General features: G+C 43.4%; 1 protein-coding gene across 6 annotated transcripts in view; it reads right to left on the bottom strand.

The window, feature by feature from the left end:
• ITSN1 (intersectin 1) overlaps positions 1 to 23,813 on the bottom strand; it is a 1,645,471-nt gene that overhangs the window by 1,084,910 nt on the left and 536,748 nt on the right. For all 6 annotated transcript variants that reach the window (XM_086935345.1, XM_086935347.1, XM_086935346.1 and 3 more), the window contains one exon: positions 6,846 to 6,920. In XM_086935345.1, the coding sequence (XP_086791471.1) occupies positions 6,846 to 6,920 (75 nt within the window). The remainder of the gene's footprint in view (positions 1 to 6,845; positions 6,921 to 23,813) is intronic.

Here is a 23,813-nt window from a genome sequence, read left to right as displayed (position 1 = left end):
CATTGGATCTTTTCCTTGAATCAGCCCAAATGATTATGTTTGCATTGCCTCATATATAGTCAGGATCCCTTGGAGGGTTTTTACTACTTTTCTACTCTTGCCGTTACTGACATGCAGGTCACCGGTTCTTTGAAAGCCCTGATCCTTGAGCTAAAATGCTTGGAGCAGTGACGGATATTGGATTTTGTTTTGAGAAAGATGAAGAGCTTTGTGCAGAAAGCATGTTTGCGATTTTTCTTCCACTCTGTGGACCACTAGATCAGTATGCTGTCCTCTTTACCACTATGTTGTACATGTCAATCTCAGGTGAAAGACACTGCTTGTGGCATCTCCAGTGCTTATTATTTGGTCTCTATTTCGGCCTTTCAGCTGCTGTTTTTTTCAACCTCTCTCTTCCTCAGTCATCTGAGGACACCAATGTATTTTCAGAAGACCACTTGAAAGTGGTGTTTCTTGGTGTGGGATCAGAAGGGTTCATTCAACCATGACTTCTCTTCGGTCAATGAATGCTTTGGTGCCAAGGCAATCTTTGGGGTTTCAGCGTATGTAGATTTCAGCTCATTTGGCCCCTGTTTTTTCTGTTACTTGTTCATGTTTTTTCTTGTACTCTGAATTCTTGGTCGATGTCGATGACGTCCCTCTCGGGGTCCGAGCACTATCCTTAGGCTCCCTTGTTGTGGGTAGGTTATCCTCTTCCTCGCTCGACAGACCACGTCTCTTAACAAGGAGTTGTCCTTCTGCACGTGCATGGTGTAGTGTGCGGGTCTCTGCTTATCGCTGAATGTCAGTTTGTGGTTTGAACTCAGCACACACTTTGCAGCCCTCAGTATTCTGGTGACTTGGTAGACAAGTTGGACACCAGGTGATTGTCCCTCTGTGCAAAGTTGGTGGCACTCAGGGCAGAATCTAAACAGCATATTCTCCATATTTCCCCAGTGAAGATTGCCCCTTGGTTACCTACTGTCAGACCTCCACGTTGGTCTCCCAGGTGCCCCGCCTACTTTGTCAGTATTTTTTCAGTGGCTATCAGATATTCTCTTCCTCCTTATGCTACAAAGTTGGTTGGAGACTAATGCTTCAAATGTATTCGATGACCAGCGCTTTCCCCGATCCCTTCTTTAAATGTTCAAACAGTCTTCAGCAGTAGCTTCCAAACCCAATGGTGGAAACATGAATCTGAAGGTGGTGACAACACACATGGGCTTCCAGGGTAGGCGTCAGGAGTGGGATGGACAAAGTGCAAAATTGTGACAGACGACGCCTAACAAAAACAACAAAAAAGCAAAGGGGGAAATGACTGCAAGAAGAACGCATTAGAGTTCTCCTTGCTTGCCGATTCTATAGAATTGGCTGCTGAATCAGGAAGGATGATTCTCCTGGACCCGGCCTATATTGCTGAGCAATTGGGCAGTTCACAGGTGATGGAGAACATAGCTCAACCAGGTTGCTGAAATAGCCTCTCAATGGCAGTAAGGTCTCAGTGGTCGAAGCCCCAGGTTTTAAGATTTTGGTCAGAACGTTTGCCTTGGTCCCTACCATTGACATTTGTAAATCCCAAACGTTTGTAACCCTGTGTACAGACACTGCAAAGGACATGCTCTCCTCAGCAGGGAATCCAAGACGACAAAATCCAATTCTGTTTTCAGGCTAAAGGCCAAAATCAGTGGCGTTCTGAAAGAACCCTTCTTAAAAGGCCACCATCGGTGTAACATGTGCTAGGGGATTAGCATGTTCTAGCCCCATTACAGCATCTCAGTCAGAACCGAATTTAACTTCCAACCTCTACTAGTACTGGTGTTGACAGATGGGAAAAGTAGAGAAATCCTTAACCTGCAATTTAGTTATTATGTAGAATGACCCTGGAAAGATGTTGCGGAGGTCAGCTTTCTATTGGATGGCAGAAATCAGAGCCAGCACCGCTTGCGCCAAGGCCAGTGCTAAGCAGGGCACCACTGGCAAGGTCTATGTCAAAGATGCCAGGCTGAGGCTGAATAGGATCAATTGGCACCATCGGAGGTCCCACTAGTGGAAGTCCAACTGGGAGCTTGACAAATTCATGGGGACTGGAGGTGCACTGGAGCGACCAGGAAAAGTCTGGACTAACAGGAGAACCACCTCTTTAAAGGTCCAAGCCTTCTCAGAAATAAACGATGACTCAGGAATTCAGAGCAAAACCAAAGGGGATGAAGGACGGCTCACTGTGCCACTGGAATCAAGCTATCCTGGTTGAAGAGAGGTGAAACCCCGAAACTGGTCCAAGGATGCTGGTTTCCAGCCCAGAGAGGACCTGGTCAGGCAGTTCGGGCTGGACTGTTCCCATAATGCACAGGGTCAAGACTGATTTGCATATGGCCAGGTCTAAACTGGGTTGGCATGGTGAGCAAAAGAATTATGGATTTAACCGAGATCTTTTGGCTGTAGGTAAATGTTTTGATTTGTTCTGCATTCCGTCCATCAATTGTGTTTCTTATGCTTTCTCGCCCTAAGTGCACCAGGTATGCCCAGACGTGAGTCCTGGGCTCACTGTGCCACTGGAATCAAGCTATCCTGCCTGAAGAGGGATGAAACCCTGAAAGCGGTCCTAGGATGCTTGTTTCCGGTCCAGGGAGGACCTGACTTGGCAGTTCGGGCTGGACTGTTCCCATAAGGCACAGGGTCAAGACTGATTTGCATACGACCAGGTCTAAGCTGGGGTGGCATGGTGAGCAAAAGAATGATGGATTTAACCCAGATCTTTCGACTGGGGGTGAATATTTTGATTTGTTCTGCATTTCGTCCATCAATTGTGTTTCTGTCACTTTCTCGCCCTCAGGAATTCAGGGCACATCTGCTCCATTGTCTGAATCGGGCAAGAATTGTACAATACGGCAGAATCTGAACTTCATGAGCTGACTGTGCAACTACTTCCTGGAGAGGGAATAGTAGAGAGTTGCTCAGTCCAGTTTGGCATCCTGTGATTAGGACAAGACTTGTTTTTTACCTTAGTCTTGGACAATCAACAACCATGAACAGTGTTAAAACTCTCACAGAGACTTCCCCCACTTCTTGTGCTCTGTGAGGCAGAGCATGGCTTCCCACTCCACAGCGACTTGCCGCATGCATCAAGAAGTATTTGCAGCAGGTCTTTGATTACCTTTGCAAGCCAAGGCACCAAAGGCAGATGTCATTTGGGTCTGTGAACAACATCCATTTTCTACAGGGAGCAGCACAGCTTAAGCCCTGTGGTCTTAGGTAAAAACATCCCTGCACACTGCCCAAACATTTTATTGGAGGAGGGGGGGGTTCTCCATGTGCGAGGGGAAGCTTCATAGGATGATTTGGGAGAGGAGCCTGGACAGAACAGGATAGTATAAATGTAAATTAAATGCAAATGTAAAATGATACTTGTATAGCGCACTACTCACCCGCAAGGGTCTTAAGGCGCTTGTACGAATACCGCTGCGGAACCCGTCCTGGCTTTCCCTGTGAGGCGTCCACTCCTGGGCACCCCCAGGGTGGACGCCAGGCATCCTTAGCGTTGTGCCGGCCATTGTGGAGATTAAGCAAGCTATTGCCCAGAGTTGCAGAGTGGGACTCCATGATTGGAATAAGCACCGAGGCGAGAATTATCAGGTCCGTAGAATTTTGAGCCCAAGACCCGTTCAGGCGGGGAATTGAACCCTGGTCCCGGGCTAGACCTCTGCATCAGGGTCTGCCGCTCTAACCATTGAGCCACACTTCTCCAGTATAAGCTTGTTTGCTACTAGCCATGCAGTTCTGTAAATATTTCAGATTTGGAAAGGGAGCACATATGTTCATTAAATCCCTGCCAAGCTAAAAAATTGAGGAGGATGGAGGGAAACATCGAAGGGATGGAGGGCCCTGGTCATGCATTAGCAATTCAATGAGTGACAGAAGTTTGTTCCATTCCAAAACACTGAAAGGCAAAAGAAACCTGCGGAAATGCACATAGGTATAGGTAAGATATGACGTGTTACCATCATGCATAAGCCAGTAAGGAACAGCTACAGAAGCATTCACTGGTCCCCTTAGCTTAGCAGCAGGGTACCCATAAAGTTAAAAAATGTTAAAGGACCAGAGCGAAGTGTAACAAATATTTAGCTCAAGTTAAAGTACCTGGAGAATTTTTGTGGGGCTGCGGTTCAGAGAGTGCCAGACTTGGCAGTCAGGGCTGGATTGTTCCCATTGGAGAAGTACCAAGGCTGATTTGCATATGGCTGGGTATAATCAGAGGTGGCATGCTGGGCAAAAAGAATGATGGATTGGAATGCAACCATTAAGTGACTGCCAGTGGTTAGACACATTGCAAGCGTTCCTCCAATATACTTTAGTGCGTTTGCTCCAAAATGAAAGCCAGGTACCCATATAACGTTCTGAAGAGTAAAAGAAGTTGTATTTATTTGTCCTTCATAAAAATGTTAAGAGTGACTAGTCTATGTGGAAAATAGGCCTATACGCTGGATACATATTAAGTCTGGCATGCTCAAGCGTTGTACTATTCTAGCATTACTCAATGCAGATAGGCAATTGTCAGCCCATATAATTACACAAGCCACTGTTGTGATTTTGAGCCCTGGATTGTATCAGTCCGTTGTTGGTTCATTCCAGAAATGTTCTTGAATCATCCACTTCACTGAGTCCACTTTTCTCCATTGGAATCAGCGCTCCTGGTAATCTTACAGTAAAGGAGGCATTTGGTTTCTTAACCAAGTCTGGAAGGGTCAGACCTAAATGAAGTTTTTAATATCTAAAATATAGATACAAGCTAGGAGATCACGAGAGACAATGTTTTGTGGGAAGTTTTCTTTTTTTGGGGGCGAAACAAAGAACAAATACTTCCAATACCTTAACTGCTTCATCTGATGGAAAAAGAATACATCATAACTTTACGTGTAACACAGTTCTAGTTCATATAAATACTAGTTCAGGTCCAAGTGCCATAAGCGTTGTGGGGTCACAGAATTCTCAACAAACGTTTCACAGCCTTTAGATGGAGGCATAGTTTTATTCAACAGACATTATTCCACAGGATTGATTGGTGAAACTGAATAAGCATAATGTTCTATGGATCAAAAAGGGGCCTGTGGTTTACCCAAGGCAATGCATACACACATGATACAACACTTTAGAAGGGTTGGACACTTTTGGAGAGGGACCATGGACAGAATTTCTTTTGTCACTGGAAAACACTGCAGGGATTTAATGAACACCTGTGCTCCCTTTCCAAATCTGAAATATTTTTCAGAACTGCATCGTTAGTAGCAAACAATATTATTCTGAGTGTAGTGCATGAAATATCATCTATTGAAGGAGACTTGACCTGGGATTTTAAGCACTCCTACACAAATCTATACGGGTTATCCTGTTGAAGCCTGAGGGTATTGAGTAATCCTTTCTAGCAATCCATTCAGACCAATAGTTATTGCATGTCATCTCTTGAAACATGGACTGTACATTTATTGACTCGAGCTCTGTCAATCTCTCATATTATCTGACATCTTATGTTTCATGTGTCCTTGTTCTCTCCCTTTTCTCTAACTTTTTCAATTGATTTGTTTTTTGACCTATACATTATTTATTAAGTTTACAAGTTATATACAAACTGTTAGCAAATTTGGTTTGGAACCAATGTGTAACTCAAAATTAACAGTTAAATAAAATAAAAATTGAAATTGACCAACACTTGGTTTGTTTGTAACTGCAGCATTTACTCTTTGATCTGAGTGTAATCAAGGGCCTATAAATGGGAGACATTAATTTGGGGCTTTCTTGTTGCTATCTACATAACTGGAAATTGATGGTTATACTGTCATTACTTAGAATGGCGAGAAAGCCGTGAAATTAATTAATTGAAACATATGCTGGTGATTTGTAATAGGCTTATTTGATTACTGTGTTCTTCTGGCACTCTCCAACTAGAAACCCAATGCAATGGCTCAAACAGACGAATTACTAAAAGGGTCAGGATACCTCTATTCAAAATCTGGACCGCATTGCATATTAAAATGCAGCAAATAGTGCCGTACCGAGAGCTACAAGCAGAATTTCTCGTTTTTATAGACGAAGAATAAAACAATGATGTGTAAAATGTTCCTGCCTCTCACATCGATTAAGAAGGTTCCTGTGGTCTCCTATAAGACATGCTAATAAACAACTAACATTTTTCAACAAAGTCTTTAGGATGTCAAGTAGCATGTCGTCATTTAGACAGGTGGCATTCACTTAAGCAAAATGCCATTTTAATACTGCCCAAAATAAGTCCCAGCGCTCAGGCTGGTCATCATTTCTGAAAGAGGTGCAGACTGTAATTCAGCCTTTGGGGTTAATTTGCTAGTTCACAGCCATTACGGCATAAACCTTAAAGGCAGGGTTTTATTTTGCAATCAATACGATGGCAAGCTTTTGACGATGTTGCCACTTCTTTTGTAACAGTAAGGAGACTGTGGTCGAAAGAGCTTACGCTGATTAAAGCAAAGCCATTCTAATGGTGGGAAATGTTTTCTTTTAATTGTTGCCTGATCCTTTTAATTTATAGGATTTCAGGACTGTGAGAACGGATAATAAAGTTTACAAAAAAACTGAAGTGGTAAGGTGTGGGATCAAGCCCACGTTTTTAGAGTCACTTTGGGCATTAGCTCGAAAATGAGCGTCAGGAGTTTTGTTAGCTGGAGACAAGGGCGTGTATTAGCAACTGTTACACGTTTCACTAGTTATGATGGAGACGAATTTGTTTCAATTTCTTAAAACTTTACCAATGGAAAAACAATCCAGCAGGTAATAATAGCCTTGAGGTCAGGGAGAAAACACCAGAATGGTGACAAGTAGAGGAGGAGATAGTCATTTACCTGGCACCAGCAATGTAAAAACTCCTTTTGTGATCCAGATTGTGATGTGGCACTTCTGCAGAATCAGGGCATGGCCTAGGAAAAAAAGACAGGAGGGATTATTCCCTGGTTCAAGTGGAAAGCTTACATGATCTACAGCAGGAGAGATGTATTCTTGATAACCACCTTCTTATGAATGGCTTTTGGAATCAAATTCTTGCATATGTAACTGCCAAGAGAAAGTGTGTCCTGAAAGCTAAACATTACAGGTCTCAGTACTCCACTCGTTTGAATCAGGTTTGACAAGTCAGGCCAACAGCAAGGAGGTCTCATGTTGGAGAATGACAGCTCACACAGCCATACACAGGAGAAAGGCGAAGCCTACACGGAAAAAGCAATGACGGATGCACCCAACCAGTTTGATTCTGTGGGCGACAATGACACAAGCAATCTTTGAATTATTAAGCTGAATACCACTGAGTAAACAACGTAACAGACAGTAGGTAACAAATCCATGAAAAGGTAAAAGATCATTTTCTAAACATCAATAGCAGATTAACAATAATGTTCCTTCATAGCTCAAATTGATTCTCTCTTTGCAGCATTCTAGACTAATTCTAAGGTTTGAATGACCAGAAGCTGATGACCTAGTTCTTTATCAACCATACTCTCAGAAACACTATGCAAGAAGATATGATATTTGTTTGATGTTACAAAAGATGGATCTGGATATTGTGGAAGAGGAAGATATATTTTCATCAGTTGCTATTTGATACGAAACCCAGAAATTAATCTAGTTGAGTAACCAGGATTAGAGAAGAATTATATGTTCTTCATACAGCATTAAATACTTTTATGACCTTGGATAATCAGAGTTCAAGGAAGTCCTGGGGAGAGGTGAGTAAGCCTTGTATGAAATCTCTTTAAGCAGTACATGAAGCATACAATGAGAACTTGCCAATTTTCATAAGGAATCATGTGCATTCAGTGAGAACTCATATAGCAAAGGCGAAAGACTAGTACAAATACAACTTCCTCTCTTCTGAGCTTTAGCAGACTCTGCTGTGCATACCCACAACTACACTATCTTGCTAGAATGTATGCAAACAGGATTACGTTGTGAACAGGGGTTAAAGTCATTAGGAGTTAAGAAAATAAATGGATTCCAAAATAATATCTTGTTTGCTAGAAGTTAGCATTTAAAAACCATTGCTTCACCAACAAAGGGCATTCCATTGAGTAATGAAAAGCAAGCAAGACTCTATACTCCAGATGGCACAGTAATAGAAAAGATCGGTTTACAGTTCTGCCAACCTGATTATCAACTCTTGAGCTAGCAGCAGAATAGTAACCCCTTTAAAACACATGCACTGAGCTAGAGGTGCTCACTGTATAGGTGTACTTCCTCACAAACCATGCCGATAGCAGATTCTCCCTCTTGGTAGATGAACAATAGCCTGCCAGAACCTATTTCCCACATTGAGTTTTATTCCTCTGGAAAGAAAATCATATATATACAATTGACAATTATTTTGTCCTACGAATGACATTCCAGAGAGCTGTCTTCGAGCCCAAGTAATGAATGTGTTATGCAGAGGTTGGCATGCTGAAAATATGGATTAGAAGACAAAGGGATTCAACTATAACAAGTTTGATTATGAAGGAAACTACTGAAGACTTGGCAACAGACCAATTCTTGCAGACTCTTGCAATAAAGGTAACATCCACCTATTATTCTATAAACAAAAAAGATTTACATCAAAGGCTAATCTTCAACTGCAGATTGCAACTGCAAATATGGTAACCTACACTGAGTAATACATAAGGCCAAACTTGGTGAAGTGCAACAAAATATACACTAAGTTATAACAAAAGTGGATGTTTCTGGTCAGAAACCTGAAAAATAATAATATATACCTGAAGGGAACCACATTTTTGCGTAAAACATTTTAATATCCCTTAACTTTTTTATAGAGTCTAGAAAAATTGTGTAGTGCATTTTTCCATAATTCTGCTAGATGCCGTTCATGTTCAAAGCTATCGGACCCTATAAAAGCCTAGTGGAAAGTCCTTGATGGCAGATGTGACGACAAGAAACCTCTGGTGAGGATAGGAGGTTCCAGATGTAGTAGTTCCATCCCAAAACTGTTTATTGGAATGGGTAGGTAAACCAGAAACACTCTTTTCTTCCAGAAAGTTAGGCTGGAATAGTCTTATAGAATGGGATCTTAGTATGATAACCACTCCATTGAGAAATAGTTGGTATTGAAGGTTGAAAAGAACCACCAACGTGTCCCGTTTTGTTCACCCAACTAACAGCATTGGAGTGAAAACAGCAAAAAGTCTGGAAGAATCACAGGCACATGGCCCATTGTAGCCTATTTCATCCTTTGGTGTAGAAAACAAGCTTGTGCGGTTTCAAAACAAGCTGAAAGGGCTAAAAGCACAGAAATAGGACTTTAATTGAAACTGTGGGAAATCTAAATAAGAGCAACTAAGTCGGATAGCCAAAGTCGCTGAGCTTGTGTCCATCCAGAACCAATTTTATGCACTACAACCATGTGCCACTATCACATTATTTCATATACAATCAAAATGCTGAAAGGATAACATATCATGGACATTTTGCAAATCAAGAAATCTGGACAAGTCAGTGATAGAAGCAGATGAGAAATGAAAACGATGACAGAGGACTTCCTTCCAAAGGAAAACACAAAGGAGGTTGGTTTATTACTGAAGAAAGGACTCAATCTCCCTGAGAGAACATTAAACAATTTGATAAGGGCTAAGATGAGGCTACTACGCTAGTCCCGTTAATGAACAATCAGCGGGTAGGAATTTTGAGAGAGGTAACAATACAAAAAAAAGATAGTTTTAGGATCCTCCTGCATATGAGCATCAAGACAATGATGAATAATAAAAAACTGCAAGGCATCAGAAGCCAAGTGGCAAGCTCCAAAAAGAAAGTTCACTATTAAAGGGAAGAGAATGAGTCACTGTGCTGGTCAAAATTATCAGAGGTAGGACAATAAAACAAGAATGAGGTCCTGACTGGTTAAGCAGAGATTAATGGCTTGCAGTGATCTGACTGGTAATGCTGTCCCCAAAATTTCAAAAACCAAGACTATATTCCGTCTAATGCTTACCCTTTATTGGCCTCCAATACTTGTACTAGGCAAGGAGCTTTTTACACATTGAAGTTAATCAATCAATACTTTATTAAGTTAATAAAAACTGTAACAATATTCCAAAAAACTATTAAAATTACATATACACAAGGTTTGGTGTCATTAAGGAACTAAAAAAGGGACGAGTGTTTAACTGTATCAATTACTGTGGTCACACCAGTCCTCGGTCTAAAGTGCTTTAGTATCATTAATATCCAAACAATATGATTGCATTTGTGACAGAGACTTCACTACAAAGTACCAGTGAAAAAACAAATTAAAACCAGACAGTGGACAGCAGGAGAAATTATGTAGACAGTGATCATCACAGGGAGGTATGTTGTTCCTCAGACCGTATTACTTTCTCCTAAAACATAAAAAAACGTCATTTTGCAGTTCAGTTGAGAGTCTGTTGGATCAAGACCCTTGATTACGGATGATATGCAAGAACAAATGCCCCTATAATTAAAAGTTTTTTTAAAATATTAAAACCAGAGTAGATTTTAAGAAACAGCATAAACAAATCAAATGAATAAATCTTGCAATGCTGCACCACATAAGCTGCATTTCCGGGGACTATTATATTTCCATGCTGGTTGATCAGCTAGGTTTGGCAGCACCCAAATTGAGTAGCCATTAGCTTTCGTTTTAGATGGAAAGAAAATGTTGTGTTCAAGTATTTAGACGGTCTCGCTGTTGTATAGAATTGGATAACTATCCAGGCACGTGACCGATTGGCAAGTTTGCATTGGTCTTCTAGGAATGAACACATTTTGGCTGTTTTGTTTATCTGCTGGCGAAAAACTGGAAGAAAAGTTCTGAGCCCAAAGTTCTGTTATGTTTGTTGCCTCCAGTGCTGTTTTCAGATATTTACCGTAGCTAGATTGGGGATCTTTCCTGGGCCCGCCACAAAGCAATGTTTAATAAACTAGATCGGTTTACCAGATTTTGTACCACGTTTGAACTGTTGCATATCTTGTTAAATAAGCCCAAATTGCAGGCGGGCTCGCACCAGGGATGCATTCTGTGGTAGGCCAAATAATTTTTTATACGTTTTTCTTTGTCTACAAATTTTGCATCTTCACTGTTTAAAACGATGCTTGCATAAGCCAGTGTTGGCAATAGTTTGGGGGCGGCCATAACTGCCAATATTGGCACAATAGACGGACTCTTTAATTTTATTTGAAAGGGTGCAGAATACATAGATTAGGCAGTTTCCTTTCTTATCAAGGTATTGTTTATGAAATTGAAAGTTCAGTTGATCGTCTATATACAGCCCGAATATTTTATAAATACTGACTACCCCTAAACTTGTTTCCCCAAGCTTAATTGGGTGTTGTGACCCTTGTGGGTTCCAGATGGACATTGTTTTTGTAATGTTAATTTCAAGAGCGTTTGCTTTGACAATGGCTGCTAGTTCATTGAGTGCTCTTTGGAGGGCCAACTCGCGTTAAGCTAAGCAAGACTAGGTCGTCTGCATAAGAAAGATGTGTTATTCATAGAGGACCCAGACGTGGAGGATGGGAACTAACCTGGTCTCATCTTTGGAAGTCATCTGCCATAAGCAAGTTGAATAGGTGTGGAGCTAAGACACAATCTTGGTTTAGCCCTACCTCTGTCAGAATTTTCCTTGACAGTCTTGTACCATCAGCCATTTTAACTCAAATACACATGCCCGTAGAAAGCTGTATTATAGCTTGTAATATTCTTTCAGGAAGGGCCCATGTCTTTAGTTTACTCAAAAACAATCCCCCGGTCAAAAGCTTCTTTGAGATCTATAAAGCATAGTTGCAATTTCCTCTGCAAGCACTTGCACTTATCTGCTATCAGAGTAAGGGCTAAGATGTTTGTGGTTTTACCAAACCCTTTGCGAAACACTGTCTGGTTGAGTGGGATCAACTTGTTATTTGACCATTCTACCACTCGTACAGTATTAATAATTTGATTTGTACATTTATATAGCGTGTGAATGCCCTGGGGCATCTAGGCTCTGGTACCAGTGAATCCAGTAGGGTTACTGATAAATATGGTAGATGAATTTGTTAGTTGGTGAAGAGCCAGGTTTTTAGCGATTTCCTTAAAGATAACAGCGTAGGGCTATTCTTTAAGATGGCCGGGAGCGAGTTCCATGTTTTAACTGTCCATAACAAGAAGCTTCTTCCACCCAATCGAGCTTTCTTGAATCTGGGCGTTTGTAGGATTTTGGTCTCTGCAGACCTTCGATTTCTGGAAGGCACGTACCCTTTCAGATGTTTCTGCAGAAAGTGAAGACCGGCTGCATGCAGTGCCTTGTATGCTAGGCATAGGGATTTTCATTCGATCCTCTTGTCCACTGGGAGCCAGTGCAGGGATCTCAGACAGTGGGAGACTGGCTGGAATTTGGGGATGTCCAGTAGCAATCTAGCTGCCACCTTTTGGAGATACTGTAGCTTTTGTAGATATTAGGTGTGGATACCCATGTATAGCGCATTACCATAGTCCAATCTGGACAGGGCTAATGCGGTTACCAATGTTTTAAGGGTGTCAGGTGGGATGAACGGGCGAACTTTCCTGAATATCTTCAAGATGAACAAGGTGGTTGAGACCAGGTTACCTAGATTGGGAGAGAAGGGGAGGAACACACCCCTGAATATATCTGCACTATTAATAGTTTTTCCAGCTATGTTGGTGATGAACACACCAGTGGCACAGGTTAGGGAGGATGAAAGGGGCGGAATTGTTTTATAATTGGGTGGAGCATTGCTTGATCGGACGAAGAGAACTGAAAGGACTATTTAGTTTACCATGCATACTGGGAGCGTTAACTACTTGAAGCCAGAATGCACATGAAAAAAAAATGAGTGCTCAAGTGTATAGTCTTGATCAGATAGCCGATTTGAAATGATGTATATGCATAAGAAATTGTGTCCCCATTACAAATGCTTTAAAACAAATGTATGCAGACTTTGTGGGAGAAAATTAATAAAACTATGTTTAAAAAAAATGAAGATGATTACGGTGAGGATACTGGTCTGGTTTTTGAAGGTTAGGTTATCAACGAAATGAACCCTATGTCTTTCACCTTTTGCGCTGGGACTGGAAGGTCCCCCAGACTGGATGGCCACCATCTGGGTGACCAAAAGGAGGTATCTGAACCTAACAGAAGAACCTCAGTCTTTCCGCCATTCAATTTGAGGCAGTTGGAGTTCATCAACTGGTTGACATGAGTCATGCAACTATTAAATAGGTCTGCTGTCTTTTGGATATTACTTGAAACCGACACAACTAACTGAGTGTCATCTCCATATGACACCACTGAGAAGCCGAACTGCCTGATGCATAGTATTTGGCTTCGGACTCTGAGTGCCATTAGCCTGTAGTGGGCCAGTTCTGACCCATCACCACCCTTCAATATTAGGTTTATTATTGATCCTTTCAAACCCCTGGGAAGTGTGTCTGATGGTCCCACCTATTTATATAGCTCAAACAGCGGGATAGCCCAATAGTCTGGATCACTCTTGACGATGGCCTGCGGGGTGCCATTTGGCCCAGGGGCCACGTCATTCGTCCTGAGATTATTAATTTAGATACCTTCCCCACTGTGTAGTATTGGCAATCCTTGCCTAATGGGCTGTCCAAAGCTCTGTGCGCATTGCTTGTGTCTTGGGGTATGGCAGTTGTATCATGACATTGAAGTCAAGAGGTTAAACACATTTTTCCCCTTCAAAAGCATTCGATTAGTTCTCAATTTGTGTTGATCGTTACATTTATACGCTGAAAGCGGTTATCTCTAAAATACATTGAATGGGTTTAATAGGCCATGCACGAGACAGACAATATAAATGACGCTGAACAAATTATAAAAGGGCTTTCTCAAAAGTCTCTTGTGACTGGTTTGTCAATAAATAGAAATAATCCCCTGCACATCGCAGCTATGACACAGGCCCAATGTAACTTTCACAAACAAATATATGTCTGCAATAACAGGATGAATCTTGATAATGTTAAACAACCATAAGCTCAGAGGGAGATGCAAACTAATTTATAGTTGTGACAAGCACAGCTTTTGCTGTTTTGCCAGCTTCATGTTTCCGATTAAAACAAACAGATATTTACACAAAGAAGGGCTTTCAGTAAGCTCTTTCCTGCCTCCACTGGTCTGTTCAAATGTCATTCCCATTTTGCTTTCACTCCTCACAGTCTAAAGCAATCTGTCAGTCAGGTCATTCAACTCCGTTTCAGCTTCTCAATTTTATAATTTTTTATTAAAAAATGTAAGCGTCTTTTTTGCTTACATATGCATGCATGCTTGCTTCTAGAAGCATTTTAACTTTTAATTACTTTTACCCTTTATTAGCTATACTGCATGTTTGCAAACAAAATGAAAAAGCATTTGCAATGCAATAAGACTCGCATTACTAATAGTATGAGGTTTTGGTGTTGCAAATAATAATGCAACGCCAAAAACTCATACTTTCAATAATGCAAGACCAAGTGCATTGCAAATGCTTGCGTAGTGTGCCAGGGACCAGCATTGCATGTCTCGGTGGAGTACCACAAGCTGCCCCTAGAGGTCCTAGGGAGCAAGGCACCAGCACCGCATGTCTAGGTTCAGTAACGTAAGCTGCTCCTAGAGGTCCCTAGTGAACAAGGCACCAGCACAGCATGCCTCGGTGCGGTGCCACAAGCTGCTCCTAGAGATCCCTAGTGAGCAAGGCACCAGCACTGCAGGTCTAGGTGCAGTACCAGAACTTCTCCTGGAGGTCCCTAGTGAGCAAGGCACCAGCACTGTGGACCTCATTTTGTTAACATGTGGTACTACATCCTGCAGAATATATGGTAAATCCACCTACACATAATGCATTGCATGCAAGACAGTACGACAAGTACATTCAAACAGCCATGTCCATATATACTATTTGTAGCTTTGAAATGTGACAAAAGAATAATTACATTAATTTCGGAATAGGTTGTACTCTGTGCGGAGCTGATTAAGGGACATTTATAGACGGTCTCAACACACGTAACAGGGGATGTCCTCATGGGAGGTTACAAAAAGAGGCAAGGCGGTACTAAGGAGGGACTACTAACTAAGCCTATTGACCAATGAAAAGCCAACATTTACAAAGGACAGAAGCCAATTAAAAAGATGGGTGGAGAGTGGGCGAAGCTTATGCCCATATCCTGAATACAGCAAACACAAGGAGATGGACGGAGCACTGAAACTTTTCAGACACTCACCCCCAGTCACAGATCTGGGTTGAATCCATAATCATCTTTAGCTCACTCCACCACCCTAGTTCAGACACAGCTATATGCAAATCAGGCTTGACCCTGTGCCTCATGGGAACAGTCCATCCCGAACTGCCAAACCATGTCTTCCCTTGACCGGACACAAGCATCCTGGGACCAGTTTTGGGCTAACAGCCAGGATGGCTTGAATCCAGTGGCAGAGTGAGCAAGGGACCAACGTCTGGGCATACCCTGCCAACTTAGGGAGAACAAAGCAAACACAAGGAGGTGATGGATGGAGCGCTGAAACTTTTTAGACACTGGATTCAAGCTATCCTGGCTGATGAGGGATGTAATCATGAAACCGGCCCTAAGGTGCTTGTTCCCGGTCCAGGGAGGACCTGTCTTGCTAGTTCCGGCCGGACTGTTCCCATGAAGAATAGGGTCAAGGATGATTTGCATATGGCCAGGTCTAAACTGGGGTGGCATGGAGAGCAAAAGAATGATGGATTCAACCCAGATCTCTTGACTGGGGTGAATATTTTGATTTGTTCTGCATTTAGTCCTCGACTGTGGAGTCAATGTCCTGAAGGTTCTCATAGTTTGAATTTCGGCAAGTGCGCCGGGTATGCCCAGACGTGGGTCCCGGGCTCACTGCCACTGGATTCAAGCTATCCTGGGTGAAGAGGGGCGAAATCCTGAAACCAATCCCAAGATGCTGGTTTCCGGTCCAGGGAGGCCCTGGCTTGGCAGTTTGGGCTTGACTGTTCCCATGAGGCACAGGGTCATGGCTGATTTGAATGAGGCCAGGTCTAAACTGGGGTGGCATGGTGAGCAAAACAATGATGGATTTAACCCAGATCTCTTAACTGGGGGAGAATGTTTTGATTTGTTCTTCATTCCGACCATCAATTGTGTGTCTTTCATATCCTGAATACAGCATGTCTCAAGATCTGCCTAGTGGAGGCTTAACAAGCATTTGCAATGCAAGAGGTCACGCAGCATTAAAGTTTGAGTTATTGGCATTGTATATGACTAAGTGTTGCATTACATTTTTTGCAAAGTCTGTATTGGTGTATAAAGATGATTTGCAGGATGATAGCGATGGAGTGGGGGATGGATGGATGGAGTGGAGGGGATGGGTGGATGGAGTGGAGGGGATGGAAGGATGGAGTGGAGGGGATGGAAGGATGGAGTGGAGGGGATGGAAGGATTGAGTGGAGGGGATGGAAGGATGGAGTGGAGGGGATGGAATTAATGTGTGCATTAAAAAGAGGAATCCAAGGATAAAAATAAACGGGGCACCCTCCACTCGCATAGTGTATATAAATACTATCCCCATTTATGCACCGCTCATTTCACTGTAGTGGGTGGTGCCCTACCTTCTGTACTCAAGTGAAAGGGTCAGCCTTATCCCATCTTAGGTAGTGAGATCCAGCAAACTGACTGATGCAACAGTTGACAAACTAGGAGACAGCAACTTCCTCACACTCCTTCATATACAACATTCCCTAACTAGCACATATCCTGCCCCTTTCGCCTGCTTACCCTCACACAGAGGAACACTCCGATGACGAAAAGCGCGGGGAACTGTACGACGTGTTCATTGCACCCTTGAATCCGTGAGGTGTCTCCTTTTATGCACAGGTGAACAATTGTGGCTTATGTGGTACTTCTCAGACAGGGCACCAGCAGCTCCAGAACAAGCGTGGTATACGCCAGGTAGCCCCCAAGCCAGTGGTGTAAAATAAAACGATGCCTCCCTCTACAAAAATGTGATGAGCCCCGGCACCACCCAGTCTCTCCCATATCTTACGGATATTCTTTGGGCTTAATAGGGGCACCTTTAAGGGTTGAGGGCCCCCTGTCTCAAGCTTCGCTAGTGGGTAGCGAAAGGTTAACTAAAGAGTGGAGTACACTGGTGGCTCACCGCTACAGATCAGAGTAGTAATTCGTCTCTAGGAGGAGTAAGATGCCCTTCAGCCTCTACTTGAAAACAGGGGTGTATAGTTTATACAAGTGGGGCATGCAATATTTCTGCCCACTAAAGAGCGCCTTGCTGATTAAGGGAGCGGTTGGTGCCGAGCTCGGTGGGGCAGGTCCCATTTGTTCCCCACCGGCCTGCAGGCAGCCTTGTTATTAGGCAGCTGGAGGGCTGGGGACCTCTGCTGTTCCGTGTGTAAAGTGCCCGAGCCTCCAAGCAGGCGGAGCGGGGGGGATCACAAGTGCGACCGCCCCCGACCCTTGGAGAGTAATTGGCAGAACAAGAGCGCATTAAGGCAGATATAGGAGGGAGGCCAGCGCTGGCACATACTGTGTGTATGAGCTAAAGGCGGGTGGTTGTGTGTGTCAAATGCCCCTCAGACTACAGAACGCAGAGAATGCTATGTCCACATCAGGAATCAGGCATGCTCGTGTCTGTCTAAGTGTGTGTGCTTCATAGTAATTGTCTATGAGTCACTGCATCGTATACTGTGTGCTACTTTAAGCATGTAACAGTGTGAGGGTATACACTACTGCGCTTGTGAGTCACGCTGTTTGCGAGTGGGTTTGTACCGGACAGTTCCGGACCTTGCTGTTGTATGTGACCCACTCTGCCTGTGCCACTGTATGCGTGTGCGTTTAACCTTGAGTGCGTGTGTATGTGGAGCGTGATGTACTGTGTGTGTACAGCAAGTTAGTGTATGTGGCCTACTGTGTGTGTTCGTGTGTGAGCCACTGTGTTCATGTATCTATCTATACGTGTGTTAGTGTGCATGCTCTGCTGTGTGCGTACCACTGTATGTGTGCACGGGTGCCGGAGTGTATAGACACATACACTCGTGAATGCTCAGTTTGTGTGCAGTGTACGTCACACGTCATCTACGGTCCTGTTCAGTTTTATTTTATTTTGATTGCAGTATTAAAACAGGTGTTACAGAAGCTGTACAAAATAAATGTATTGAGACTGCTGAGCAGAGTATAAATATTTGATGTGCATGTCTGATGCAGACATGTGCATTTTCTCTTCTGTCGCGAGGCACAGTCCAAACAAGCATGCGAGTGGTGCGGATGTGCGCGTGCCTCGCGCTAAAAGTAAAAAAAAAATATATATATATATATATATATATATATATATATATATATATATATATATATATATATATATATATATGCCACAGGGAATCAGTACATTGAACTAAAATGCTCTACTCTCCCATCATATGTAAAGGTTCAAACATGGTACTTGAGCCACAGTAGCTCGGAATAACATTGTTAATTTCAAAGCCAATAGACCTTTTGAGAAGGTAACAACAAACTGTAATGTGGAGATAGAGCTCTCCAAATGTAGAAGATATGCACAGCATGAAGATCTAGGCGAGGACCATAACTTTAAGATGTCAGTAAAATACAGTTTTCTCAGAATCCTACTGAGTTATGAAGCTGCAGTCTAGTATGTAGTAGCAACATTTGTCTTTCCAATCCATATGCATAAAAACTGAGGGGGGGAAAAAGGAAATAAGAGGCAAGCAAACAGGAATTCAGCAAAAGTGACAGTGAAAAGATGGTCGTACACTTTGGTATGCATCATGCGTTTCTATTGTGCACTTAATCAATGGCCAACTTTTATTTTAGAAAGGGTGCCAATATCGCCACTCATGACCATAATAAGCAGCACATTCTGGAAGTCATGTTAACGTAGCTGTCACAACACCCGATTAAATGGAACTGCCTCACCACACATGCATTGGGTGCTCAGATGAAATAGACAACCCAATACTTGGGAGATAGGACCTAGAGCAACAATTCACGTAGGGTAACGTACAACAGAAGTCAGAGTAGAGTTAAGGGAGAATAGGGGTGAAGAAATGGTTTAAGTCTACCTTCAGCCACAGGAGTTGGACAATGAAACTAACCACTCCCCCTCACCCCCCATCCAATCAGTAGTGCTACATTACCGGTGGAAATGTTGAATGAAAACATTGCACAACAAACGCCAGGGACTGAGGGAAGAGTTCCCAGAATTGAAGACTTTCAGAGCCCCAACACAGGAGGAAATAAGATTTGCTCCAAAAACTATAAAAAATGTATATATATATATATATATTTTTTCTTTTAGCTGAATATCACCACCGTGTGTGTGTGTGTGTGTGTGTGTGTGTGTGTGTGTGTGTGTGTGTGTGTGTGTATATATATATATATATATATATATATATATATATATATATATATATATAAAGAAAATGAGGGGTGCCTCGATAGGGTAATCACACGGAAAGGGGTTGCTGCACACCACAGCAGGCAGCAACAATGGCAGGTTTGCCACCGCTCCTCCATACATGTTGGCAGCAAAACGCGTTTCGAGCATAAGAATTGCTCTTCATCAGTGGCAGGTAATGAGGCAGAAGCAGGAGTTGTTAGAAATCACCATTTTATTGATAAAAGTCCCGCCCATGTGGGCGCACAGCATCTTGGTACTTATAGTCCATGTAATAGGTGCCAGGACTCGATTTCTTCCCAGTGGATACTGCTGCTTCGAACCAATGTTCTTCCCAAGTGGGTGGAGGGAAGTGAGCAACACTGTCATGTGGCCAATATCTCCCTGCTGCGAGGCCCCCTTTCCTCCAAACGGTGACCGCGTTTGCGGGCACACAGGATCCGCGATTCTTCTGCGGCCGGACTTCCCTGCGGCGGAACCAGCCGCTAAACATGAAGAAAATGAGGGGTGCCTCGATAGGGTATTCACACGGAAAGGGGTTGCTGCACACCACAGCAGGCAGCAACAATGGCAGGTTGCCACCGCTCCTCCATGCCTGTTGGCAGCCAAACGCGTTTTGAGCATAAGGATTGCTCTTCATCAGTGGCAGGTAATGAGGCGGAAGCAGGAGTTGTTAGAAATCACCATTTTATTGATAAAAGTTCCGCCCATGTGGGCGCACAGCATCTTGGTACTTACAGTCCATGTAATAGGTGCCAGGACTCGATTTCTTCCCAGTGGATACTGCTGCTTCGAACCAATGTTCTTCCCAAGTGGGTGGAGGGAAGTGAGCAACACTGTCATGTGGCCAATATCTCCCTGCTGCGAGGCCCCCTTTCCTCCAAACGGTGACCGCGTTTGCGGGCACACAGGATCCGCGATTCTTCTGCGGCCGGACTTCCCTGCGGCGGAACCAGCCGCTAAACATGAAGAAAATGAGGGGTGCCTCGATAGGGTATTCACACGGAAAGGGGTTGCTGCACACCACAGCAGGCAGCAACAATGGCAGGTTGCCACCGCTCCTCCATGCCTGTTGGCAGCCAAACGCGTTTTGAGCATAAGGATTGCTCTTCATCAGTGGCAGGTAATGAGGCGGAAGCAGGAGTTGTTAGAAATCACCATTTTATTGATAAAAGTCCCGCCCATGTGGGCGCACAGCATCTTGGTACTTATAGTCCATGTAATAGGTGCCAGGACTCGATTTCTTCCCAGTGGATACTGCTGCTTCGAACCAATGTTCTTCCCAAGTGGGTGGAGGGAAGTGAGCAACACTGTCATGTGGCCAATATCTCCCTGCTGCGAGGCCCCCTTTCCTCCAAACGGTGACCGCGTTTGCGGGCACACAGGATCCGCGATTCTTCTGCGGCGGGACTTCCCTGCGGCGGAACCAGCCGCTAAACATGAAGAAAATGAGGGGTGCCTCGAGTCCTGGCACCTATTACATGGACTATAAGTACCAAGATGCTGTGCGCCCACATGGGCGGGACTTTTATCAATAAAATGGTGATTTCTAACAACTCCTGCTTCCGCCTCATTACCTGCCACTGATGAAGAGCAATCCTTATGCTCGAAACGCGTTTGGCTGCCAACAGGTATGGAGGAGCGGTGGCAACCTGCCATTGTTGCTGCCTGCTGTGGTGTGCAGCAACCCCTTTCCGTGTGATTACCCTATCGAGGCACCCCTCATTTTTTATATATATATATATATATATATATATATATATATATATATATATATATATATATATATATATATATATATATATATATATATATATATATATATATATATATATATGCCCACCCCTAAATAGCACCTATGGTAAGAGCGAAAGCAAGCTGCCAGGTCAGCAGTTAAGTAGCATGCCCATGACGGTGCCCGCATCCACCTTTGTGCCCTGCGTCCCTAGTAATCCCAACGCACAGTAGCTAAAAGTTTAAGTGATCCTAACATGATATACAGTTATTACTATCCTTCCCACAAACGCCACAACTGCTAAAGACTTCAGCACGATCACGGACCACAGCCCCATTTAACTGCTCTCCCAATCCATCCACCCCCTGCCCTCCCAAAAGTAGCCGAGACCTAAAAAACTGAAGCCCCCGAAGCCCGCTTACCGCTGGTGCTGTGGTGCGCGTGACGAAAACTACCGTGGGGCGGGACTTCCGTTTCCTGCTGGAAGCTCGCGCCCACAGAGTGGCTGGCCAGAAGAGGAGCAGTCAGGAGAGGAGCAGTGGTGACGCGGGGCTCCCATGCCCGATGGAGAGCCCTGCGGTGGCGGCTAAAGGCCGGAGTTGTGCTGATGAGGTGAGTGGGGCTTAGTTGTAGCGGGGGAGGGGGGGGGGGGTGTCTGTGTGCGCTCGTGTGTGTGTGTGTGCGCGCGCTCTTGTGTGTGTGCGGCGGGGGGGTGGTGTGTGTCTCTGTATGTGTGCGCTTGTGTGTATGCGTGCGTGTATGTGCGCTAGTGTGTGTGTGCATGTGTGCGTGTATGTCTCTGCGTGTGTGCCTGTGTGTGTGTGTGCGCGCATCTCTGTGTGGGTGTGTGTGTGACTAGCCTGCCGGAATCGGAGTGCGTGGTTGTGCGCGCCACCCGCTCCGATCCCATTCTGGCAGATGCTCGCAGCCAGGTCTTGTCTCCTCGAAAGCGAAGCAAGTAACAATAGGTCTCTGGCGAGACCGCGCTTTCGCGCGGTTAACGCCACAAGACCTAAAAATGGCACGTTTCTCAAGGCCAACCCTATTAGTTCTGATGCTGGTATTTTTTAGGTATGCAATATAGATCAAATTTAGCTCGCAATAGTAGAGCACATTAGAGCTAACATGAGGTGCTTTAATAGGTTGACAGTGGTTCAGTTCAGACAGTTTTAGTAACCACTATCGGCAAGGGGGATAGTGTGACGTACGTGAGGCCATTTTTCATAAATAAAACACATCGATTACCCACATTAAATACATTTTCTGTTAAATGACGGTAACCTAAATTTAATATGTCCCATATGAAGACATGTGCACCAGTTTTTCCGATAAATAAAAATGAATTAGGACGTTACTACAGCACACTTAACAATTGTTTTTACATAACATCATTACTCATATTTACAATCGGAGACAACATCTCGCTTAATGAATTAGGAAGTATTTACAGCTAAACACAAACTAGTCTGGGAGACGACTTGTGTACAGAGAAATGTTTTCCCACAGTTTACACAGTTAAAATGGAGAACGGGAAGTGGGGTGATGTATATGTTAATCTACATTCAAACAAATGCAATACAGCATTTTCGCTCAACAGATTAATAGTGTCCAGGAAGGAATGAATGAAACTTCCAAGGAGTGATAACAAGCATACATATTAGACATGTCACTGCACAAATATAGCCCTTTAAAAGAACAAATATATTTAAAGACTAGATTCAAAGAGAGAATCACTAATTACGTTCAATCCAACTATTTTTATATACCACAATACAGCTCTAATATGTATGGAACAATGCAAACTAATTATCTATACTTATTGACGAAAGCATAATATCCATGGGTTTAGACATTTTCAGCAATAGGTTTCGGTGTGGATATATGGAGGAATGTCTTTAAAAATGCCAAAACGAAGCCAGCCCTTGTTACTTTGTCTACCAAGCAAATTGCTACAAATTCCATTGCTTATCTCTATGAGAATCTAACATAGGTAAACCAATAAGACACATTGTTGATGCTCTAAGTTGAACATCAACTTTAAAGCCCATGAATGAATGGACAAGGTCGCCCCATAAGATACTCGGCTGTCTGCCACACGGGTCAACTCTTATGAGATAAAGGGTTACAGATCAGCCTTCACACAAAACAGTTTTTGCCACAATCCAATTACACTCCAAGTTTTAGAAAAACTCTATTTTACATCTGCTGAGGTCAAGTACGCTAACAATACTGAAATGGAACACTTATTCTCCCGACAATTGGAAGGAAGAACGAGGGTTAATTGGTAATATTCCTCCAACCTTGCAGGTAGACAAGCCTATCCCCATAGCAGCAATTGGGTCTATTCTGGGGCACATCTTAGGATGCAAGACCCTCTGGGCCTCATGTCTCTTCTGGAAGTACTGAAAACGGAGGGGCCTTTACAGTGCTTAGCAGTAAAAAGTTTCAGCGTTCGCTAGTCTTTGTACTAATTTTAACTCTTACACAAACTGATGAGAAGCAAAAGACTTAGAGAGACAACTTCACTCATATTCTTGACTCTTCGCAAAGTATTGAAGAACCACGTCTCTCAGTGGGAAACTAACTGACCTTCGTGAGGGCAATGTTACAATCCTCTCAATGCTTAAACACGGAAAAGAGTTCTATGGCGTTGACAAAACCCAAAGGGAAGAAAACTA

This window comes from Lissotriton vulgaris, chromosome 8 (assembly GCF_964263255.1).
Source record: "Lissotriton vulgaris chromosome 8, aLisVul1.2, whole genome shotgun sequence".
Lineage (NCBI taxonomy): Eukaryota > Metazoa > Chordata > Amphibia > Caudata > Salamandridae > Lissotriton > Lissotriton vulgaris.
Note: the sequence above shows the minus strand (reverse complement) of the source record. Positions and strands in the feature narration are given on the sequence as shown.